At 39.0% G+C, this 23379-nt stretch overlaps 3 protein-coding genes across 5 annotated transcripts; 1 reads left to right on the top strand and 2 right to left on the bottom strand.

Annotated features, from left to right (window-relative positions):
* Nucleotides 1-1961: 1961 nt before the first annotated feature.
* Nucleotides 1962-6259, bottom strand: LOC121503748 (RNA-binding protein with serine-rich domain 1-like). The gene is made up of 7 exons (XM_041778292.1): nt 6180-6259; nt 3725-3871; nt 3424-3609; nt 3222-3327; nt 2836-2989; nt 2598-2739; nt 1962-2427 (listed from the first exon to the last, which is right to left on the bottom strand). Coding segments are annotated over exons 1-7 (843 nt in total). The 5' UTR covers nt 6182-6259; the 3' UTR covers nt 1962-2321.
* An 8-nt stretch (nt 6260-6267) lies between these two features.
* On the top strand, nt 6268-13439 carry LOC121503747. Of its 2 annotated transcripts, none has more exons than XM_041778291.1 (4): nt 6268-6434; nt 9185-9860; nt 11704-11796; nt 12131-13439. In XM_041778291.1, exons 2-4 carry the CDS (start codon nt 9219-9221, stop codon nt 13070-13072), a joined length of 1677 nt encoding a protein of 558 aa, XP_041634225.1. In that variant the 5' UTR covers nt 6268-6434; nt 9185-9218; the 3' UTR covers nt 13073-13439. The 2 variants fall into 2 exon arrangements, with proteins under 2 accessions (XP_041634225.1, XP_041634224.1); XM_041778290.1 differs by having other exon boundaries at nt 11692-11796.
* Nucleotides 13440-13644: 205 nt separating this feature from the next.
* On the bottom strand, nt 13645-21343 carry LOC121529310 (cytochrome P450 2K1-like). Of its 2 annotated transcripts, XM_041817121.1 has the most exons (9): nt 21146-21343; nt 20811-20970; nt 19016-19165; nt 18765-18925; nt 18420-18599; nt 18153-18294; nt 15986-16167; nt 14954-15095; nt 13645-14133 (listed from the first exon to the last, which is right to left on the bottom strand). In XM_041817121.1, the coding sequence occupies exons 1-9, from the start codon at nt 21341-21343 to the stop codon at nt 13946-13948; spliced, it is 1503 nt and encodes a 500-aa protein (XP_041673055.1). In that variant the 3' UTR covers nt 13645-13945. The 2 variants fall into 2 exon arrangements, with proteins under 2 accessions (XP_041673055.1, XP_041673056.1); XM_041817122.1 differs by lacking the exon at nt 14954-15095.
* Nucleotides 21344-23379: the final 2036 nt, after the last annotated feature.

The raw sequence follows: 23379 nt of genomic DNA, 5'->3' as shown, positions 1-23379 counted from the left end.
TAAGTTTTTAAAGCATTCAGAGGAGCCAAAATCCCACGTTGGTGACTTTTCTTCAGCTCTTAACAAAATGCAATCGCACATTTTACTTGACTGCCTTTCTGCTTTTTTAAAATTTGCCTGATCAGATTTTATTGTTGATTTCAAACTTTTTAACTGATAGGAAACAGCCTGTCTTAGCTAATGGGGTCATGTCTGATGTCCTGGCGTCAAACAAATATGACCACATCCTGTCCTCTGAATTTACTTTAATCCCCTCAGACTGCCGCTTTATCGTACCCTGTGGGAACGAACTGTTATTCTACGTCTTTTATTCCCTCTACCTTGATAGTAGTCTCATTGATTGAATATTTTGCATTGTGTTCCCTTGTTTGACATTTAACCACATGGTGGTTTAAACTGTGTTCTTTTGCTGGTGGCTCTTTTATGTATTCTATGAATATAAAATTACAATATAATATGCCATCTGTAATGCACCTTCATGTATCTTATGTATTTTCTCTTTGAACTGCTGCTGTTTTTAAATGTGCATTATAATCTGCCTGATCCTGGGGTGTCATTACTAAAAGGGCCACATGAGGGGGTCAATGTGTCAATGAGCATCTTGGTCGATGTACTTAGTATTTATTTATTTATCATTATCTCTACATTTCATGTTTGCTGTTTGTAAAAGTATGTATGATCTGGGTAGACTGCAAAAATGGAATTCCCCTTTGGAATAAATAAAGTTGTCTGAATCTGAAACAGAGTAAAATGAATTCTATGCATGCATGTCTCAGTGCTTCAATCACGTTTTGTTCCACCTAAAGCCAAAAGAGAAACTTTTCATTAAATATATCTAGGTGGTGGAAATTTTAATTCTAGCCTTAATCACAGGAGTGATGACATGGAAGAAACTGATTTGCAGAGTGAATTTAAATCGATCATATTAATTTGCCTGTGTTTCCTAGCAATAAGAAAATTCAACTACTGACATAGATGTGTCTGCATAATAAAGCATTTTATAAACCTGCATTTACTTTTTTAATAATATTTTAAATATGTCTGTTTATAATGATACTTTAAAAACAAATTAAATCATTTCCTGGTCTCAGCACTGTTCAGTGCATGTCTTCCCATCACTCTCTACTCATGTTTCTTGTCTCTCTTAAGCTATCCTTTCATAAGAAAAGGAAAAAAAATCCCCCAAAATAATCTTTAAAAAATTCTATTAAATCTGACCATTCTCCAAGACTTCTCTATGCAGAAAATGACCCTTTCAGAGGAACAAATATTTATAGCTGCTCTGCATTGCTCTGTCTTTACATTCTCTGGGCTGTGCATACCGGAACACACATAATCGTTGTTGCTATTGCCCCTCTACCATGTATCGTGTCTTTATCTGCGAGTATTGCACATGATATGAAACAAATACATATTGTGAAGATATTTTAGTATCTCTTGAGTAAATAGAGCTGGCAGGAGCTTGCTTGAGGCTTGCAACACACTAGACAATTTTCAAAGTTAACACATTTTAAAAACATGTTGGACCACAAATATAGACAGTTTTATGATCCTCTGACTGCACACACTACACAATTCAGCCAGACAAGACCACACACAGCGCAAAGGCAATTCACAAAACTGGTGACTATACATGACTTTAGAAGAAAACCAGATGAGGACAGTTGATGTTTCAGTGGGCTGCCCTAGCCTGCATTGCTTTGCAGCAAAAAATAAAAGACAAGAGAAAGATCTAGGTAAAATCCTGGGTGAGACAGTGGTATGATTATGTTAACATTTATGAGCATAAATGCTAGTCTTACTGATTAAGTAGTACAGCAGAGGCAGCTCAATCTAGAATGATAAATATCAAACATGTTAGACTGTTTTGAAAGCCAAGCCTAAAATCATCTAGTGTGTGTTCAGCCTGTGACAGCTACCACAGTCCAGACTTATTAGTCACAAAGCAAACTCCCATGCTGCCTGATTCAGCGTTTTTATTTTCAAATGTCTAAAAATTCAGTACATGGTAAAAAGAAGTCACACTTTAAAAAGAAATATCCATAGATTTGAGAAGCCAAAATGTAGCTTTCAACGTTAACTCTGAGTTAGCTCTTCAGGATAAACTCAACACAAACACTGAAAGAAACTCACTTTGCAGAAAGAATCGACACAAATTAAAAAAAAAAAAAAGTTCTGCTTTCAACATGCATGGCAGGTGTTGACAGACTACAAAGCAGAGGTTTTTATTCCCACTGAGTCCATACGGTCTGAAAAAGCAGAAATTCCATCTGGTCTTGAGTCAGAAAATCTAAGAGATCACTTGGTATGAGGAAACTTGTTTATCTGGAGGAGTTAGAGCTGGAACGAGAGCGGTGACGTCTGCGCCCAGGAGACCTGGAGCGAGAACGGCGGCGCACTGGGGAGCGTCTCCTGGGTGAGCGGGATCTGCAGGGACAAAAACATTCAATATTACTTCTTACATTAAAAAAACAAAAAGAGGAGGCAGAAGTGATGATCATAACCATAAACCATTTACATTTGCTACGTTTTTTCTGATAAACATCTATAGCGTGAAAATACAATGAGGTTTTCTGACTGCAAACCATTTTCTGTACCTTCTCCTCATACGAGGTGGTGTGCGACGCCACATAGGTGGGGGCGGGGGCATTCTGCGAGGAGGAGTTGGTCTGCGGGGTGGAGGACGCACTCGTTGAGTCAGCACAGCTGATGCAGTGATTTCCTGTCCGTCAATCTGACCTGTCAATTATGAAGTTACCAAAGAAAGCCAATCAACAAGGAGGCACAAAGTAATCCTGTGAGACAGAGGCAAGGAAGAAAAGCACTCTGATGTACCTCCATCCATGTGTTTAAGAGCCTTCTCTGCCTCCTCAGAAGTCTCAAATTCCACGTAAGCGTAGCCCCTGGACAGGTGAGGATGGGCCCTGTCCATTGGCATGTCAACCATTTTGATTTTTCCATAAGTGGAAAAGATCTCATGGATGTGTTCCTGTGCAAAAAAGACAAACCACATTCTTTTTAATTCCTGTTAACAGAAAACTTTACCCTTTGAGAAATATTTGTATATAATATAATCCAAAAACATCATTTTAAAAATAGATTATTACAACAAAAACAAAGAAATAAAAATATTTTGAACATGATTGTTCTTGTCAAACTCATGGAAGATGTAAAACACTTCGGTTTTCTGCTGTAAAAAGTTTCACAATTTCTCCCCAAACCTTGGTGACATTCCTGGTGAGCCGCCCTAAATAAATTTTTGTTGGCTTTGGACTTGGGGTTCTTTTTCTTCGCTCCTTATCATCTCCCCTCTTCTGTGTTTTGGACCTGCAGAATCACAAACAAATACTCTGGTTATCCTTTTCATGGCTCAAACTATAGAAGAAACATGACATCCAAGCTCCATTTGATGAAATCGCTTACGTTGAGCGGGAGCGGTGACGGTTGTCATGACGTCTACGGCTGGGACTTGGAGAACCAGAAGAGCTGGAGGAGGAAGATGAGCGAGAGCTTGAAGAACCAGAGCGGCTGGACCCAGATGAGCTCGATCCACTTGAGGATCCAGAGCTGGAACCAGAGCTGCTGCTTGAAGTAGAGCTAGACCTGGACCTGGTAATATTGAAAATCACATATAAGGTAAGAAAAATGTTAGGGTGTGTTTTCTCACTTGTAACACATTAAAACACAAGTGATGACACATAAAGAGGTGAACGAGAAAGCAAACCTGCTGCTGCTGCTGCCAGTAGAAGCACTGCGACGTTTCCTTACTTTCTCGCGCCCTCTCTCTTTGTCTCCTTCCTTGGTTCCAGTCTTTTCTTTGCCTCTCTCTTTTGGTTTTTCCTCTTCCTTACGCTTTGTTGGTGATGGTGCCCTACAGTCAGGGGAAAATTCTGTTACTTTGAGAGTCTTTAATAAGTTAATTTTTATTTATTCTTCATTAAGAAATACTTTTCATGTAATGCACTGTGAAATGTAAAACAGGATTTCAGCTGAAACGTTACATTATGATTTGAGATTATTACAACGTGCAAAGACACAAGGATGTCACTGGGCCAATAAAAACCCATGCAGGGGGTCTGGGGCTGTTCTCTCCCAGGATTTTTTGTTAAATCCCTCCATTTCAATAACTTTTTTGTAATCTGGGTAGTGGTGTGCAGTAAACCAGTAGAAATATCGTCACCAGTAAAATTTCTGCCATGGAATTGATTTCTGCAACACTGTCAATACTGGTTAAAACAGGTACGTTCAGTTGTAGTGCCCATGATGGGAATAACTGATGCTACCACAGGCATAGAAAAGTGAGTTCAGCTCAGTCTGAGTCCAGTCAGCAATTCTCTAGCATTACGAGCAGTTGGATAACCAAGTGAACGTCACCATCTCATGCTGCTGTACTTAATTTTAACACAGTAAAAGGTTAAACCTGTGTTTTTCTCCTCTCCAAGTTTGATGTCTGTAATAACCATAATCATAGTGACTGTGTTCGCTTTGCAGAGCAAATGTGTTCATCTGTCTATCTACGGCTTTAACACAAGATGGGTCATCTCAGTTTTTTTAGACCAGTGCTGCAGAGATTCAGCTTAAACAATTCTTTAAACATGTGTTCAAACTCTAGACTTGTTTAATGTGAGTCCATGCCGAGTCCAAGAAGTGGGCTGTGGCGTTAAATAAATTTAGAGATGCAGCTGTAAACACTGCATCTGCTTAAGGTCGTTGGTACTGTTGCAGAAGCTATGTCTAATTACTGATAAACATGTCACTTCCTTCACAATAAAAGACTGTAGCTGTTATTATTTCTTGGTTGCTTTCATGGAGAACATTAGCATGAGTTCAGTATGCCATGACAGGTTTGATTGGGGGGCTAGCATCTGAATATACATGTAAATGTGTGTTTTCTATTTTGATCCAGGCTTATAGGCCTATTACCAGGCCTATAAGCACCAATGAATGAAATCGTGACAAAAACACAAACATATTGTGACCAATAAACGTTCCTCAAGTTCTTTACTGCTGTTTTGGAGCAATCAGAAGACACCAAGTTGCCAAAATAAAGTTACTTCTTCAGAATGCAATAGTGGCACTGATGTAAACCTGAAGGCCTTTCTGCAGACATTGTAAAACATTTGAAGTACTACTTAATACAAAAATAATTTCAGTCTTTTATGCAGTAATGTAACAGTGCAGGCTGACATCACAAAAGCGTTTAGATCAATTGTGCAGCTCTAACCATTAGGCTTTGTAATATCACATTGCTTTTTTTTAATTGGATGTCATGCATTGTTCATTTTGGTAGCTTTTTTCATTTTTAGTCTTAGTAAGACTGAAAAAAACCACATTGCATGTTAGTCTTGTTTTCATGTCTTTGATGGAAATTAAACTTATTTTTTGTCTTTCTGAATATTAGTCAACAAAGATCATCTATTGACTATTCTTTGTCTAGTCTCTCTCATGGAAAAAGAAGTCAACACATTTTGAACTTAACTCTGTCACACATTTGATTTAATGTAGCTTAATAATATTTGATACTCTTTTTCATTTTGCAAGGGTTACTATGTCTTCTTTGATTTGTGAATGATAGATTGAACAAATAGCTTCATTGTAAGTCTAATAGCATTTTTAATATTAATTATCTGTGAAATAAAAAGTCAGGGCAATATTTGCACAACACATTTTAACACGATTTGTTTGGAAAGAACACACACCTGGGAAAGCTGGTGTATTACAATGTGTTTTAAATAATAATGTAAAAGACTTAGAGCAAAAAGGTGAGTTAAAGTACAATAAACAAGGAAAACTCAGAGCGACCACAGTGTTACAGACTAGATATTGAGCTATACCGTCGCTATTATGTAAGAAACAGATCGGCTAACGGAAAACGCTTCATTTTATTTCGGTCTTAGTTGTCTATTTACCCTCACTCCAGTTATTTCGTTATTGTGTTTACCAAATGCAATAAGCAACCTTACAGCCTATAATCGTTACAATTCTCCCGGGCAGAAACACCGCCGCCATTGATATTCATTCAATCCACTCAAAACAAGTAGGCGGTATCTGGGGTTTTTTTCAAGCACTATTCAGCTATTTACGAACACAAATAGCTACATAATATACCACTTGAATGTATATGTATAAATGTAAAGTCTTAATTGATGTAGCTTAAATGTAATATAGCAAAAACATACATAGCTTCCAAACGCGGTGATTTCGCTTCCACCACCTGCGGCCTGAGAAAACGTCGCCTTGTGATGACGACAAAGCGGAAGTTACGTATCCAACTGAGAGCCATGTATTACTCACTCTTGTTTATTTATGTTGGTGCGGTTGAAAATGTGAGAAAATGAATGGCTAAATCGTAGATGTGAGACGACGAAATAATATCCATGCACTGTGAAATGATTTGACCAGGTTGGAAATATAAATCGACCTTCTTTCCTCGAGTAAGTGTGAGCGCTTCACTTTTTTAACGGTGAAATGTTAGCTAGCTGTTGTCGTTAGCTATCTTAGCCTACATCTGTTAGTTACAGATGGACGTCGACGTTTGTCTGTTTTAAGACGATAGGACGCTATCATCAAGACATTTTCAGCGCATTTAATCATAATTAAAGTTTATTTCTAATCAACAGTGGTCACGATCTTTTAATACTGAAATAAATATATGCAGTTGAGAAAGGGAAAAATTCGTTCAAATCAATTCTTTTATTTGTGTGTGACTAAGTAAATATACTTGGCTTGTTTGATTGAAATTTGTGGTTATGCATTCAAACGTGTGTCTCTTGATTTCATATGATAAAATACTGAATTTGTCAGACAAATATGTCATATTACCGGAAAAAACAATCATGACCAAGGTTAAAGTTTTCTTGACAAAATATGATCAGACTGTAATAAAAGCATCAATTTGCATTTTGTCACTTTTTAAAACATTCAATCGTCTTGAATTTCCTCTGGGATCATTTAAGTATTTATCTGAAAATCTGCCCATCTATATCCACCTTATTTCAGGGGATCAACTAGGGCTGGGCGATTACGGCAAAAATCAAAATCAGATTAACTGAACTTTTCACCTCGATTACGATTACAATTGATGAATGATTATTCCACCCCCAACCTCTGATTTAGATTCTTCTGTAAATATTTGTAGAATCTTAAAACAAACAACTGAAAGGAACATACACAGATTAACAATTTATGGTTATTATTGAAACATTTGAAATCAAAACACACATCAGCTGAAATGAAAATGTTTTTTGTAAAAAGTCAAATTTTTCCAAGAAAAGGGGGAAAAATTGAAATAATTGCCAAGGCAGCTTTATGTCGGTTTGAGGCTTTAAAAGTCAGTTTAGATTATTTTTCGATTAATTTCCCACCTGTAGGATCGACTGTAGCCACGAATGAGGGTGGAACTTTCGGTATAGTAACGATAATAGCAAAAACGATTCTTCCAATGACTTACAACACTGACTTAATGTGTTTATAAAGGAATAAATCTTAAGTTTCTTAAATCTTCAGTTCAAGTACTGCTTTAATTTTTAAAGGCAGGCATTCACCTGAATGTTATTATAAGCTGAAAGTTATAAATTATATTTTCTTTAACAGCTATTGACCTGCTGTTCACTGTCTGATTGCATCAGAGATATGATTTTTTTATATTTGATATTTATTCTTAATACTGAATTTGAGCTGTACCGAACTGAAGAGTTGAACGAGTGTATCAAGGATATTAGTACAATTTACACATTTAAAGAGAGACTTGTTGGTGAAATTACAATTTCAGCAAACTAAAGAGAGAAATGTCAAAATCTGACTGGGCTCTACATCTTCTTTTAAGTACATAAGGTCACATTTCAACTCCTTTAACTAAACATGATCATCCCTGTGACCATGCAGATACTGATACAGTTAATTACGTTAGCTAAATATGCTTATGTATACCATCTAAGGTAATTTCTTATTTTGTCCTCCCCAGGAGAAGGTGGAAGAATAATTTTATTTTCCCGTTGGAGGTGTAACAGATGACATTCACATATTTTAGTCTCCAAATTGCTCAAATAATCAGAATTAGCATCTTATTACTATGCAAAGACCCATTTAGACAGAGAGGACCAGGAATAAGGTGGATAGACCCGGCACAAAAAGTATGGAAATTTTTGTTTAGAAGATTATTTCATTGTTATTACCATGCTGCTTGGCAATAAATCGTATATTGCTGGAAAGTCTGTTTATTGCCCTTTTAAATGGTGCCTTTTTAAATGCCTTTTTTAGGATGAGCAGCAGAGTGTAGGTCTGTGGGTTATGCCCATGAAAAAATTGCCAGTTCTTCTCTGTTGTGTGGTGTTGTTTGGTGAAGTCTGAAGAAACAAGGTATATTGGCAATTTAACAATGTAAGTATTTAACAACCAGTCGCCTCAGTAATGTGTGGAAGAACCATGCACAGCCATAACAGCCTGGCACCTCATCCCCATGCTGGTCACCAGCCTGGTCAGACACTGCTGTGGAATGGCATCCCATTCTTCAACCAGCATTTGTCTTATGTCAGCCACTGTGGTTGTGTTGGTCATTCTGGCACGACAGCACACCCAAGCTGATGCCACAAGTGTTCAATTGGGTTGAGGTCAGGACTGCTCTGGCCATTCCATCCTCTCCACTCCCAAATTCTGGAGGTAGTCTTTGATTACCCCCTCTTTGTGGGCGCAACCATTTTCATTTTGGTGGAGAGGGTTTGGTCCCAGACTGTGGTTGCATGGGATTGCCAGCGATTGCAGAATCTTAACCTCAATGTCCCTCTGCATTTAGATTGCCTCCAACGACAACAAGCCTGATTTTCCAGCAAGGGAGATGCTGCCCGAAGAGGCAAGAGTCAATAAAAGCAAAATAAGCTGTTTGGCATTGGCAGAGAAGATTTGGCTAATTTTTCATGAGTGCAACCTACATACTCAGCTCTGCTGCTCATCCCGCAAATGCATGTTCTTTACAAATGTGGCACCATTTAAAAGGGAAGTAAACAGACTTTCCAACAGTATAAGATTTACTTCTAAGAAGCATTGCAACAAGAAAGGAATAATCTACCAAACAAAATTTCCTTACTTATGTGGAGTATTGAACATTGTAGTCACATATTGCACCTGATATAAGACCAAGTATGAACATGAACAAAATCTTTGTTTGTTTGTGTTATGAATCCTCCAGAGATTAACTGCCAAGTTCACTGGTGTGACTGACCATGGGCCGACTGGATGAAGCAGCCAAACAAAAAGTGGTGGAGCTACGGAAAGCTGGTCTTAGTTTCCGTAAAATCAAAGCTGTGTTGGAGCTGGAGAACATCAAGGTATCCGCCCAGGCCATTTATCTGTACCTGAGGGAGTTTCAAGGGAGGCCGCCAGGGAGGGTCAGACCTCTTGAGGCTGGAAGCAGCACATCTCAAGCACAAGTGCATCCTCGAGCTGGGGCAATACAAGAAAGCTGGAACAATATTCATCTCCAGAGTCTTCTGCGGGAGGCATCTCAGCATGCTGGCTTTACAACAGCTGCAAACTTTGCAAAACAAACGCCAACGAACCCAGACACTGGTGTAAAGCCATCAGGGTCTGGGGAGACCGGTGGAGGCAGCAGGTCAGAGCAGCCACCCAAGGGAGATAAGGAGGAAAATGACATCCAGATAATTAGTGTCACATCACTTGCACAGAATAGTCAACAGAGAAGTTCCCAGTCCACTGTGGCAAGATCAAATACAGGCACTGTGTCTTCCACACCAACAGCTTCTGGTGCAGTCATGAGGAGGAGGGTTACGCCTTCTCCAGCCACTAATTCAATGCTGGCAGCTCGGAAAAGGCTTTTGGACAAGGCACTGTCGCAAAAAATGAAGGTATATATTTGTGCATAGCATCTCTTTCATCATCCAATTTCTTTTGTTGCACAATATTAAGCATTTGCCATTATATGATATGCTGATATTTCCAAATTAATTTTAGTTAACAGATATATACTCACCCTTTTATTGTAAAAAAAAAATCACCAAGTAATAATAATAATAACTATTTGTATAGCACTTTTAAAAACATGGGTTTACAAAGTGCTTTGACATGTGCATAAGCAAACAGAAGAACAAAGCAACAAGCCCAAACAAAAGACAAGAAGACAGAAGGTGACATGCAAACAACATCAGCAGGATCCAGAAACTTAAAGAATCTAACCAAAAATATGGTAGAGATAATAATTCATCAACATCAAAATAGATCAAGACCTAGACGTCATGTGATGCCATGCAAACTAAGACATCACAGACATCAATCAGAGTGCAGACATCAAACCATTCTACACACATCATGGACATCATCAGGATGCAGGCAGGACACAGACATCAAGTACCATAAAAACAGTAGAAACCCAGGCAATGCAGGAACCCAGCTACAGCGGCTGAGATCAAGAGGACCAAAATTAAAGACGTGAGAAATTAAAAGAGAAACAAAGAGGAGTAAAAGCAAAACAGGAGCAAAATGAGAAAAGGCAGCAAAATGTAAATAAAGGGGGCAAAAACAGATAGTAAAGCAAGCTAAAACAAGCTCTAAAACTAAAAGCAGTAAAATTGATAAATATTATCGCAAAGGTAAACAAAAGGGAAGCAATAAAGACATTAAAGCAATAAAGTGAGGAAGACAGTAACTATTAAAAACAGCCAAGGGGCAAGGAAATAAAATGAGGTTGACAGGGAAAAATGAATTTTAAGAAGTGATTTAAAAGATGTCAATGATTCTGCATGCCTTATCTCTTCGGGCAGATCATTCCAAAGTCGAGGGGCCCTGATGGAAAAGGCCCTGTCACCTTTAGATTTGAGTCTTGACTTTGGAACGACCAGGAAACCCCTGCCCGAGGATCTAAGACTGCGGGTTGGCTCATAGGGGGTTAAAAGTTCTCATATATAGATTGGAGCCAGGCTTTTCAGTGCTTTAAAAGTAATTAAGATCTTAAAATCAATTCTAAAACTAAAGGGAAGCCAGTGTAAAGATGCTAAAAGGGGGTGATGTGATGTGATGTCGTCTGTTAAAACCAGTGAGAAGCCAAGCTGCTGCATTCTATACCAGTTGGAGGCGAGAGAGTGATTTCTGGGAGATACCGGAGAGGAGTGAATTGCAATAATCTGATCTGGAAAAGATGAAAGCGTGAATGAGTTTTTCCAGGTCCTGTTAAATCAGTATTGTTTTTATTTTGGAGATGGTACGTAATTAGTAAAAGCAAGATTTAACAACCGATTTTATGTGATGATCAAATGAGAGATTATTTTCAAATAGCACACCTAAATTTCTGCCAGTGGGTTTGATGTTTGTTGCTTCTGGAGGACCAAGGTGGCTGTTGATGGAGGGGGAGTAGTGAGAATTAAACAATATAAACAGGGCTCACAGTGGGCCTGCTTGAGTGTGTGGCACCCTCAGAAACTCCCTATACCCCTGATGGTGTAGGGGTATATTTTACCTATATAAAATCTGATACGTGAATTATGCTGACAATATGCACAGCCAATATACAAGTTGTAAATATCATCAGAAATTTTCATATCATATACGGGTAAAATGCTAATGGTATCGTGCATCCCTTCTTGTTACTTTTGTATTACTTATGTTTTCTAAAATCTTTGAAATAACTCCTTGATTCGGTTACCAGTGATGTACTCTTGTCTTGCTTGCATTGCTCTAAAACAGTCATTCCACCAGGTGGCATCATTGCTGAGGAGAGATCACATGAGTGTTCAAGGCCCAAATACAGCACCACAACCATCTGAAACATATGATCTGACCAATGAGAAGGTGAGAAAAGAGCTGTCAATGCCTAGACTAAAGTCTTTGCCAGCACTTTAAAAATTAGACTGCCATTTCTTGTGACCTTGCAAAATAACTGGATTCTATAGCCAGAACTTTATCATTGTTACTAACTGCTGCTTCTTACCACCCAGAAACCATACGCGCCGGGTCAAAGGTTTTTTTTTTTCATGTCATTAGTCTTTGACACGGTAGCTAGCAGTGGGCATCATTCCACCCTAGTTTCACAAGTTTTCAGACCCTGATAATTCAACTTGATGTTCATAAAATGGCATTCTATCCTTCATTTGTTAATCTTTTTGTCATATTCTGTGCTTAACAGACTGTTATGGAAGGTCAGCAAGGGGGAGGAGCTACTGGCCCGAGGCGCTTTCTTACACAGAGACCAGGTCTATCTGTCCGCTCCCTTCAGTCTCTTCCTCGGGTGGGCATTCGTCTTCCTAATCGATCACCCTCACCTTTAACATCTTCTGCTCCTGGGGTTGCAGTCATTCGCCTGCAGACCCCTGGAGGTCAGGGCGCCACTCGTACTGAGGGTAACCCGAGCCCTCAACAGGCTGTTCCAGATACAGGAGGGAGAGGCTGTCTGCTGGATCATATCAAGACTCTGGGCACCGAAGTGCACAGCTTGGGTCTTGCAGTGAAGATGCTGGTGGAGCAACAGTGCCGCCTGGAGAGGGAGCAGGCGCAGCAGACACACATTCAGAAGCAGATCCTCAGCACTCTCCAGAGCTTTTCTTCCAAAATAGGACACTGTTGTAGCAGTCAGCAGCCACAAAACAAAACTCCATCCCCCTCTGATTTGCAAGTCTCTGCATCTGCCTCCTTCAGCCAAGACACCTTTAACTTTAGTCAAGGGACATACAGTCAGTGCAGCCAACCCCAGCCAAGCTTTAACTCTTTAGAGAGTATGGAACATGCAGAGGCCTTCAAACTACCAAGTTTGAGCCCTTCAAGTATGAATGGGTTTCCAACATGTAGCAATGCTGAGAGCCTACCACTCACCCACACTCCCCCGGAAACACAAACCTATTCAGTTGCATATCCACAGCAGCCAAACAGTCAAACACTTATGCCAACATACTCACAGTCCTACGTCCCGGCATACAGCCAGTCACAGACTTTCAGTGGATCGGAGAGTAAAACATGTGACTTCTCAAGCAGCTGTTCTGCCAGGACGCTCCGGGACTGCAGTGTTTCCACTCAGCCTGTTGAGTCTTCACAGGATCAGCAGATTAATATAGTCAAAGTGGAAGGACCTTAGATAGCTTCAGATGTCACAGAAAATGTTAGTACCATAAGGGCTTGGAGGGACTTTTCTAGAGTCACTTTAGAATACTTATTTAAGTAATCTTGTTTTTACAATTAACCTATAGTGTAGCATTTCTTAAATTATTTCAAATCCAAAAACACATTTTAAGAGAACAAAACAAGCAATAACGTCAACAGATTTATGTGTTTGACATTTGTCTTTACTAAAGGCAAAAATCACAAAATATGAAGAAAGTTTTGTGCCAACAGGTTGTCATTGTTTTAAACACTACCTGTATTTTTTGTATCTGTTATTTTTGTATTATTAGAACCTGACTAGAACTGTTTTTCATGCCTCTGTGCTGATTAAAAAATGTAACCCAAAGCAATTTTCTTTAAGATTTTTATCCTTGAAAATCCTCAAATAACCATACATACAGAGATACTTGTATATTTTTGTTTTTTTTATTTATTCATCATCCATCCATCCATTATTTTAGAACCCACAGAGAACAAGGTTTCTTTTGCAGGTGCAAGAAAACATATAGAATATGGATAAAATAGGACAAAATAATTACAAATATATTCATAAACACAAATTTATTCTTGCAGATTCATGCTCTAGTTTAATGAATCACATTTTAAAGCTGTTGCGATTTGTTTGCACAATTAGAACCATGACATCTACACATAGATTAACAGTTAATTCTCATGGCTTGCACTGTCAATTTTAAAAAAGAGAGCTATGTTAAAGCTACAAAAAGAACTACTGGGATTAAATTCATCAAGTGAAATTAAGAATTTTGTTTAATAATCATTAGTTGTTAATGAATAACTATTGAGAGAGTTCTCTTATGATGCTTGAAATGTTTGTACATAGTATTCTTCAGATCCTGCTGATGGCACAAAGTTGATGAGGTAAAGGAGTGAGGGTGAAACCCTCAACCTGTGTCAGATCCAGCTCCTCCTCTTTAACTCCAGGTGGAGGGGTGAAACGGAAGTGTTGGAGGAGGGAAGTGAAGAAGAGAAACACCTCCATTCTGGCCAGACTTTCCCCTGTACAAACCCTTGGACCTGAAATGAATAAATAAATGAATGAACAAAACCTTCCCTGCCCAGAGGAAATAAAACAAACAGGAAAAGACATCATCCATTCAGGACAGCACATAACACAAAATCGCATTCACACTGCTCTTGGCTCAAACAGACCAAACTGTCTAAACACCTACAACCTCTGTCCATTAGGGGCGCTGTCATTACAAACAAATGGCGACAAAGAAGAAAAGAAGGCGTAAAAGAAGACAAAACCGGAAATCCATCTCTCTCCACCGGTCTTTTTTCGACACAATGAAAAACACCATATTTACACTGTTTTGGGGTTTCTGCTTTTGCATTGGGGTATGACAAGCAGCCAGCGAGACCGTGAGCTGTTCAGCATGTCGTTCTGAACAGGAGACAAATAAATCAGCACAGACTACGACGTGTTGCTATGGGTACACTGACGCCAAGTGAGGTACCGACATGTACTTCAGTGTATTAAATCACATATATAAATCCGTTGATCATTACTCTTTATGCCACTTCCTGCCTTTGGTTCACAAGTTGGTCCGCTTTGCTTTTTCACCTCAAACGAAGTGCACCAGGGTTCATTTGGAAGCAGACCGAGACCCCTGTTTTTCAAGTAGACCACAGACTGCTTGTTCGGTCGGCACCAGAGTTCGTGTGAGCTTTCACACCACTCCAAATAAACCGGACTATCCAGGAAAACGGACTAGAGTTCGTTTAAAGCTGACCAAACAGCTCTTGTGGGAATGCGCCCATAGGCTATTGTCCTATATTATCCTTCTATCCAAATAAAGGCATAAAAGCCCAAAATTGATTTTTAAAAAAGCACCTGCAGAAAATGGAAGAAAAGCTTCTCTTTTTCTGAAATTCCCATCCTTATCAAGGAAATGAGATGGGTTGAAAGTGTAAGGTGCTTCCCATTCATCTTCATCCTGAAGAGCAGATGACAGCAGAACAAGCACCGGAGTTCCCTAAAAGGAATAAAAGAGAATTGTTGAACAGCAGGTTTTGATACAGTTTAACACAAAAATATTATCTCATTAGTAATCTTATGGGGAGCTAAAGATGCCAGAGCTTGTGATACTCAAGTTTGCACTCAAGTTTGCATCAGCAATGGAGGCAGTAAAAAGACATGACATGAAAGAACCTGGTAAATAAAACAGAGCAACAGCGTTGATAAATAAGGTCATCAACACACATCCAAAGCCCCAGCCAGGCCTGCAAGAATGCTACAGATGCATTGGAGAAAACCACCTGGCAAAAGACTAAAGGTGTGCCAATGCTATCACAACTCCCAGTCTTACCATATTCTTGGGTGGCCTGGACATTGGCTGATGGCCAGAGGCCCTGACTGGACTCCTTTGTGACAACTTCTCTTCAGCGCATCTTTGGGTATTGTTAGCAAGACCGTGTCTAATGCTGACATGCTCAGGAGAGCGGGGATGGGAAGGGTCAGCTGCTTGATACAGGAAAGGTAGCTGCACTTTTACAGGCACCTGATCCAGCTCACTGCAAACTGGGTGCCCAGGACTGGACTTGTCCAGACACCGGGTGAGACTGGGTGCATTGTAGAAGGGGTAGCTGGAGAGACTGGACATGGGCCAGAACAGTACAGGTCCATGGTTAACTCAGCGAAGTGCTGAACAGGCATATACTCCCATACCTGACCTGACATGAAATGAAATACTTGGGGCACAGATAGCCAAGCAGTTAAATCCCACCCCTTGCACACGGCAGCCCAGGTGCAGGTCTGGCCTGTGGCATCTTTCCCACATGTTATTCCCTGTTCTCTCATCCCTGTTTCTGGCTTTATCTACTGTCCTCCACTATGAATAACGAATAACGAAAGAAGTCATCTAACCTTTTTGATGAAGTATCCTTGGAAGGTGACGTCCTTAGAGGTTCGGTGAATGGTTTGTGGGACAGTGTTGGATATCCTCTGTATTTCATGGATGACAGCATCAGTGTATGGGAGGTTCTTCCTGTCCTGTGACTGAAGCAGGCGGCTTCCAATGACTCTGCTGATCTCCTCCTGAATCTGGTCTTGTAGTTAATGGATGAGAAGGAAGTTGATTAGACTTCATTTTCAGTCAAAGACAGTGCAATGGCTTGTTTAGATACAGTTAATTAATTACTACTAGTGTAAAAAACTTCAGAAACTCCACCTTCATTTCTACCATATGTGCAGAATTGAAAGATGGAACCAGGAACCACACTAAATCACGGTTATAAATCAAACCTGTGGCTCCTTTGCTAGTCTCTCTCTCCACAGTTTCCTGTACTGTCCTGTAAAATAAAGGCTCAATGGCCCCCACCCTCACACACCGAAAAGCTTCTCAGCCTTTGGACTAGGATAAATTGTAATGTTCTTATCAGTTATGTGGGAAAAAAAGGCAAAAAGCACTCCCTGAAACTGATAAGAATCATGGGGGAAAGAAAATCAACATCTCTAGGGTTCACCTCTAGGGTGATGCACCTTTTGTGTGTTAATGACTGTTTTTACATAATCCCCTGACACACTAAACTGACACCAACAACACTGTAGTGCAAAATACCTTCTGTTGTGGTCCTTTTGTCCAGACAAAGGAAAGAACCAGATCCTAAAACTGACAAGGACCATGGCAAACAAGCAAACATCTAACATCTAGGAGACTAAAGGAGGTAATGAGTCTAACCATATCCAAGGACCCCAGGCCCAGCTGAGAGTCAGGGGTCAGTTTTGTGTGTTAATGATTAGGTTCACATGATCCACTGACATACTGACACCAATAACTCTGAGCAATAATTACCTTCTGTTCCACAACATCAAGGTCTCCTCGTCTATACAAAGAGGTTTAACTGAACACAGAGAAAATGACTAGTAGTGGTCATCTATTGATTACACTTGGCAGGAAATGATACTCCAAACCAGCAGGCGTCTTCTTCAGTCTATCTTATTTCAAAAGGAAAAACAGAAGACTGAATGTCCACGAGAAAACAGTGTTTGCCTACTAATTTTGCAGCATTTTCACTCAGATAGTTCTTAGATACATTATCTATTACATAGGTCATGCTGGCTTACAGTACAACTGAAACTTGCCTGTAACTATCCCTAACTGAGAGGAGTGTAAAGTTTTAGTGTGTATTTCCTGACGGAGGCGACATCTCACAGTAATAGTCTGCATAAAGGTACTTAAACTCCTTCACTTCGGGCAAAGACACCCTTCCCACCTGGAGGGAGCAACCCACTGTTTTCCGACAAATTGGCGTTTTGCAAGAGTGATCTGCCTAATGACTGACATGGAAATCTAGTCAATCAGTCTGCTTTGCAAGGTTAGCGGTCAACTGTCTTGACTTTTCGTTTCTTGTGCACCAATATGCTTAGCCTATCAATAAAATTTACAAAAACGGGGTCACTAAGGCCACTGGTATGGAACACACAACAAATCCAAAAACACTCTAAGGGGATTACTGATGGCCTAAAATAAGCCACCAGTCATCAACTGGTCTACTCTGGTTTTATGAAGAGACATCAAGAATTAAAGCATGGTGTTCCCCGTGATCTCACTTGAAATAAAAAAAAAAAAAGCCGGACATAGCATCACTTCTGATCTTATTACTTCGAAGCACATTAAAAAGGTTGTATGTAACTTCTAGAAAAAATTCAGTGTAGTGACATCGCCGGCCATTATTATTATGCTATTATATTATTATTATAGCCCCTTTAAGTAATGTAATGGCATTAGTGTTGCAGCCTTTTTAAAGCAAGGGAAATCAGGGTTTAAAATGTAATACAGCTGCATCATTTTCAGATTTTTACTAGGAGACATAACCTGCAAATTTAGATGCTTTTAGTTATCCGAACAAATACAAATGAATCATGCTACACATGAAAGAGGTTCTGCAGAAACCTGGTATAAATGTGCTGACAATGCATTGAATGTTTTATCCAAAAAAGGATGAAACATACAAAGGACAGGGAGAGTTTTCAATGACAGCAGATAGAGTTCAAGCTCTACAAAATAAAATATATAACATGGAGTATTTACCTTGTATTTCAGGGTACTTGGCCATTAACAAAAGGCCATATCTAATAGTGGAAGCGGTAGTGTCTGTTCCAGCTGTAAACAGGTTGACAACAGTCACCAGTAAGTTGTCTTCATGGTAATGGGAATTCATATTCCCAGATGCCTTGACAACATGAATGAAAAATGAGTTTCAGAAGCACAAATTCTTCAGAAATTTGCAGTCAACTTTTAAATTATTATAACTTATTCTACACAGTGGCAAAAATAAGGGAGCCATGTCTTGAGTACCTCAAGCTGATTCTTGCGGACCAGGAAGGAATCCACCACTCCTCTGCACATCTGTGGATTCAGGGTGTCCTGTAAACCCTTTATCAGCTCTTTCATGTGTTCTCTATTAATCATCGAACCCTTCATCAGTTGCTTTCGGACCCCAACCCATTTGAACAGCCTTGGAAAGAAGTTATATAACTGTTGAGAGAACAAGCAAAAACTGTAAAACCAAAAACAATCTGTTATCCGCTTCATGTAACCTTACTGTAGTATATTGTGCTGCTAATTTTGTGCCCTGTACTTTCTAATCAACACATTAATGGCATATTTCTCTCATGCTGTAAAGCACCATTCATGCTGTACCTGTAATGAAGCAGAGCCCATGAGCTGAGTGTTCTTTACAGCTCTATCCACCATTGATATGAACACTGGGTCATCATATTCAAATCTGTTTCCATAGACAATAGAAGAGATGATATTGGAAACAGCTCGGTTTACTGACTGGGCTGGGTCAAAGGCTTTACCTGAAAGAGAGGATAGGTTGGTTGACCTGTTTTTAGACTATGCTGTTTGGTTTATTAATACAGTACAATAAAAAAGAGAGTATTTGCCACCATTTTTGTCTTTGAATAAGTCAATCAGGTATTGACTCTCCTCTATGATTTTCTCTTCACATGCTTTTCTGCCCATTCCAAAGTCTCTCATGTTAGTCAGCGCAAAATGCCTCATTTCTTTCCACGAGTCTCCATTAGCAAAAACAATGCCTGCAGATGACAAAATAAAACAGTCATTTGACAAATAATCACACAAATATTTGTAAATGAGAGGTTTTTTTTTTTGCAGCACTTGAAAAAACAATTAAACAGGAAAAAAATTTTATTAATAAGTACCAATGTATTATCTTTTTTTTTACTTTATTTTTTCAAGAACAGTTTCACTACGGCAATTCACAAACCATTAGTAAAATGGTCACATTATGTAAAATAATGTAAAATAAATGCAAAACAGTGGCGGACTCAGGATGTTTGAGGGTCCGGGGCCTAAATGACGAAAAAAAAAGGCACCTGCTGTGTGCATTGGGGCACCATCATTCAAAAAAACATATTGAAATAATAAGAAATCCTAGTCAACATTTAATATTCTTGTTATGATATCACATACAGTGCTACCAATCTGTTTAAAAAGATGAGGAACCATTTAACCCCCTCAGACCAATGTTGTCGTAAGGGGAGACACAGGTCATTAAAAGTTAAATAACTTTTAAATCACAAGTTATAGCTCTTACTTTTAAGCTGTTGTGCCATTCCAATGACGCTTTCATGCCTCTGAATTCCTCATAGAAGCTTTTCTCAGCCTAGAACCCAGGTGAATTCTAGGAGTCTTTGATATGAAATGCCTTTTTTAATAAATTCTTAATTTTAAAAAAGTGCAAGGACTTTTTGTAAATGTTTCAATATTCTGATGACTTTTTTTTGTCACAGAATGATTAACATACTTGTACTTTTGGTCCTCAAGAGATGGCCAAACTAACTGTGCAAAGTTAGCTCTTTGTCGTTTTTTCTTTACTGTGCATTACACATAAAAATCTGAAAGTCTTTATTTCTGTTTAGTTTTTTCTTTTGTCATTGTAGTCTAATAACTTTTGTCTTAAAGCCCAGGTTTGCCTAAAAAAAAGATGTTTAAAGCTTGACTGCATGCTGCAGGGTTGATGTTTTACAAGCTTTTAAAGGCCATAAGTCAAGGTAACACAAATGGTTAAAAAATAGCTTAGGGCTTGAAGGATTTATGTTGAAATTAGAGCAGGGGGGGGTGACTTAAACAGGCATTTGTCAGATAAAAACGTGACTATTTCTCAGATGCTGGAGTGTATTATTTTATTTTATTGTTATTATTAATAGTATTATTGTAGTAGTGTTAGCAGTGGTAGTACAAGTTGTAGTAGTTGTAGAATTCTTGCTATTAGTATGTCATGTTAACTTGTATTCTGTGATGGATATTTTCTCATTAATAAACTTGCTTAACCTATATTTTATATTTATTTAACCTTTATTTAACCAGATAAAGACCCATTGAGATTGAGACCTCTTTTACAAGGGTGACCTGGCCACAAGGTCACCTTTATTAAATCCTCCCACATCTACCCATCTATACAGCAATGGAAATGGTAAAAAGGTCCCTCAGTCTCTTGCACATGAACAGTTGGTTTAACAAAGACGTGCAAGAGAGGATGTCAGTGAAAAGAAACTTTACACCAGTGGCTTATATCACAACACTTTCCTCACTATTGAACATTAGTTTTCCTCCACTGAGAGGACACCCTGCCCACTTGTGGACAACCTTAAAGCATGAAAATTAATTTCATTTCATATATAAACTAAACATAAATAAAACTCTTTTTTTGCTCCTTACCATCTGTTAATTTGAGGTCATGGATTATGGGGACAGCTTCTCTCTCTGCAAATGCATCACTGCTCACTAGAGCCTCTCTGATTGTTCTGTGTCCTGCGAGCACCACCATTTTCTGGGGCCCGAAATTAAATGTGAACACTGGTCCATATTTTTTAGAGAGCTAAAATAAAAAAAAACAACACAATTTCTCACATAACTGAGGAATGAAACAGTATCATTTTGCAAAATAAGTGGTCAAATATCAAGCTCTTCTTAAATGTGCTGCTTTTCTTGTTCTGTGCAAATATGGACAGCTCAGTTAAACACATGTTAAACTATATTTAAAGACAACTTACCTTATTCAGCGTGATGTGGGGCGACTTACCCAGCTGCAACAAATTTCCAATTAAAGGTAGTGGTCTGGGTCCTGGTGGTTCCTTTTTTTCACAGTCAAAGTTTGAAAAGAACACAAAAAAGACCAGCAGGACACTGACAGTGCCCAGTAATGTGGTTGTACCAGGAGGCTGCAGGAGAAGGTCCTCCATTACTGCCATACTTTCAAGTCTCACAGTGAAAAAAAGGAAAACAACACAGAAAGTCAGACTTAAGGGGGCCGGTTCTTCAGGTTTTTTTTCCCCCTGGAGTGGAGTTCAGTGGAGTTCGTCCTCTCTTTCTATAGAGAAACTGCAGCCCTGAGAGAGGCGGAGGAAGAATCAACATTTCACTCCTCTGTGATACTGCAACCTCTTCAATAAAATGTGATCTGATAGACATTTTGGTTTTGTAAATGTAACAGTTATCTGAAAATACACAAGGATGTCTGCTATTAGCGATGCAATTCAGCTTTATTTCACATAAGAAAATAAACAAGAGTATAAATGCAAATAATGTTACAGTATTGTTGCTGAACAACAATGTTGCTTACAAAGACTTAAATGATACTGCAGCCATCAGAATTATTTATTCTATTATTTAATGAAAGATAATTCCAGCAACTCCTGAGAGTCAGAAGTCACATGTGTCACCAACTGTCTTTTTGAAACGATTAACACTGCAAAAAAAGGCTTGTTTTATCATGTTTGGTTCTGCTGCAACAGAATCCTGCTCTAAAATTCATGAAGGTTAATAACCATAATTATTGAAAGCCTTTCCCTCCCTTTGACCTACTTTTCATTGTTTACAGGTGTTTTATTGTATAAAATGCAGCAGCTCTAGTCTATATATAATTAGTTCTCTTCAAAAGTGGCTTTATCGTTGCCACTCTCCCTTAAACCTTTGGCTGGTGAAGAACCCAGGCAACAATTGTGTTATGCCTCTCCCATCTGAGCTGCTGAAGCTCGTAACTCCTTTAGAGTAATCATAGGTGTCTTGCTGGCTTCTCTCACTAGTCTCCTTCTTGCACGGTCACTCAGTTTGTGAGGACAGCCTGATCTAGGCAGATTAACATGTGCCATATTCTTTCCATTTCTTGATCAAATCAAATCAAATCATCTTTATTTATATAGCACTTTACACACAACAAGGTTGATCCAAAGTGCTTTACAGAAAACAGCATTTAAAAGAAATAAAAGAAACAGAAGAAAATGAGCGAAATTTAAAACACAATTAAAAGTAACAACTGCTCATAGTAGTAATTATTATGACAAATAACAATTATGATCAGAATATAAAACAAGTCCCAACAAGTTAGGGACAACTAAAAGCCAATGAGTAGAAATAAGTTTACATCGTGAAGACAGTTATTAAGGTCGTGTAATTTGTTGTGGTCATTGGGTGCAAGAGGAAAGTAGATCTGGGTATCATCTGCATAAAGGTGAAAAGAAAGATTGTGTTTTTGAATAATCTGACCTAACGGGAGCATGTAGATGGAAAAGAGAATTGGGCCAAGTATGGAACCTTGGGGGACACCACAGGGTAAGGGAGCAGATGAGGAGGAGGAGCTATTTATTGAAACGCTAAAGGATCTGTTGGATAGCTATGATGAAAACCAGTTTAAAGCTGAACCAGAGACCCCTACCCATTGGTGTCACCTGTTTAAGAGAGTGGGATGATTAACTGTGTCAAAAGCTGCGGTTAGATCAAGGAGCAGAAGGATGGAGCAGTTGTCTGAGTCTAGGGCTAGAAGGAGGTCATTTGTTATTTTCAACAAAGCGGATTCTGTACTATGGAGAGCTCTGAAACCGGACTGGAATTTTTCAAAGATACAGTTTTGGGTGAGATGGGACAGCAATTGATTTTGGACTGCTTTTTCAAGGGTTTTGGAGAGAAAGGAGAGTTTGGATACGGGTCTGTAATTACTGAGTACTGAAGGGTCAAGGTTCTGTTTTTTTAAAGTGGGTGAACAACTGCATGTTTGAAGGACAGGGGAACGAGGCCGGTTTCTAATGAGCTTTTGATAATAGAGAGAATGCTGGGGGCAAGACAGTCTTTGACTTCTTTCAAAAGTTTTGTAGGGATGATGTCAAGTGAACAGGTTGAGGACTTCATAGAGGAGATTATTTGATTAAGTTGTTGTAATGTTATAAAATTGAACTGATTGAGAACTGTAGTATTTGATGATGGATTTAACTGAACTCCGGGGGATGTACAG

This window comes from Cheilinus undulatus, linkage group 21, assembly GCF_018320785.1.
Source record: "Cheilinus undulatus linkage group 21, ASM1832078v1, whole genome shotgun sequence".
NCBI classification, from domain to species: domain Eukaryota; kingdom Metazoa; phylum Chordata; class Actinopteri; order Labriformes; family Labridae; genus Cheilinus; species Cheilinus undulatus.
This window is presented reverse-complemented; position numbering and strand designations above follow the sequence as displayed.

Coding starts and splice junctions, on each gene's coding strand:
- LOC121503748 (XM_041778292.1), bottom strand. Junction 2,990..3,221: donor TCACCAGGAATGTCACCAAG/GTTTGGGGAGAA, acceptor TTTTTTGCACAG/GAACACATCCATGAGATCTT. Junction 2,740..2,835: donor TCTTAAACACATGGATGGAG/GTACATCAGAGT, acceptor CATAATTGACAG/GTCAGATTGACGGACAGGAA.
- LOC121503747 (XM_041778290.1), top strand. CDS start 9,219: ATGGGCCGACTGGATGAAGCAGCCAAACAAAAAGTGGTGGAGCTACGG. Junction 9,861..11,691: donor CACTGTCGCAAAAAATGAAG/GTATATATTTGT, acceptor GCTCTAAAACAG/TCATTCCACCAGGTGGCATC. Junction 11,797..12,130: donor ATGATCTGACCAATGAGAAG/GTGAGAAAAGAG, acceptor TGTGCTTAACAG/ACTGTTATGGAAGGTCAGCA.
- LOC121529310 (XM_041817121.1), bottom strand. CDS start 21,343: ATGGCAGTAATGGAGGACCTTCTCCTGCAGCCTCCTGGTACAACCACA. Junction 20,971..21,145: donor CCCACATCACGCTGAATAAG/GTAAGTTGTCTT, acceptor TTTTTATTTTAG/CTCTCTAAAAAATATGGACC. Junction 18,926..19,015: donor CTTATTCAAAGACAAAAATG/GTGGCAAATACT, acceptor CCTCTCTTTCAG/GTAAAGCCTTTGACCCAGCC.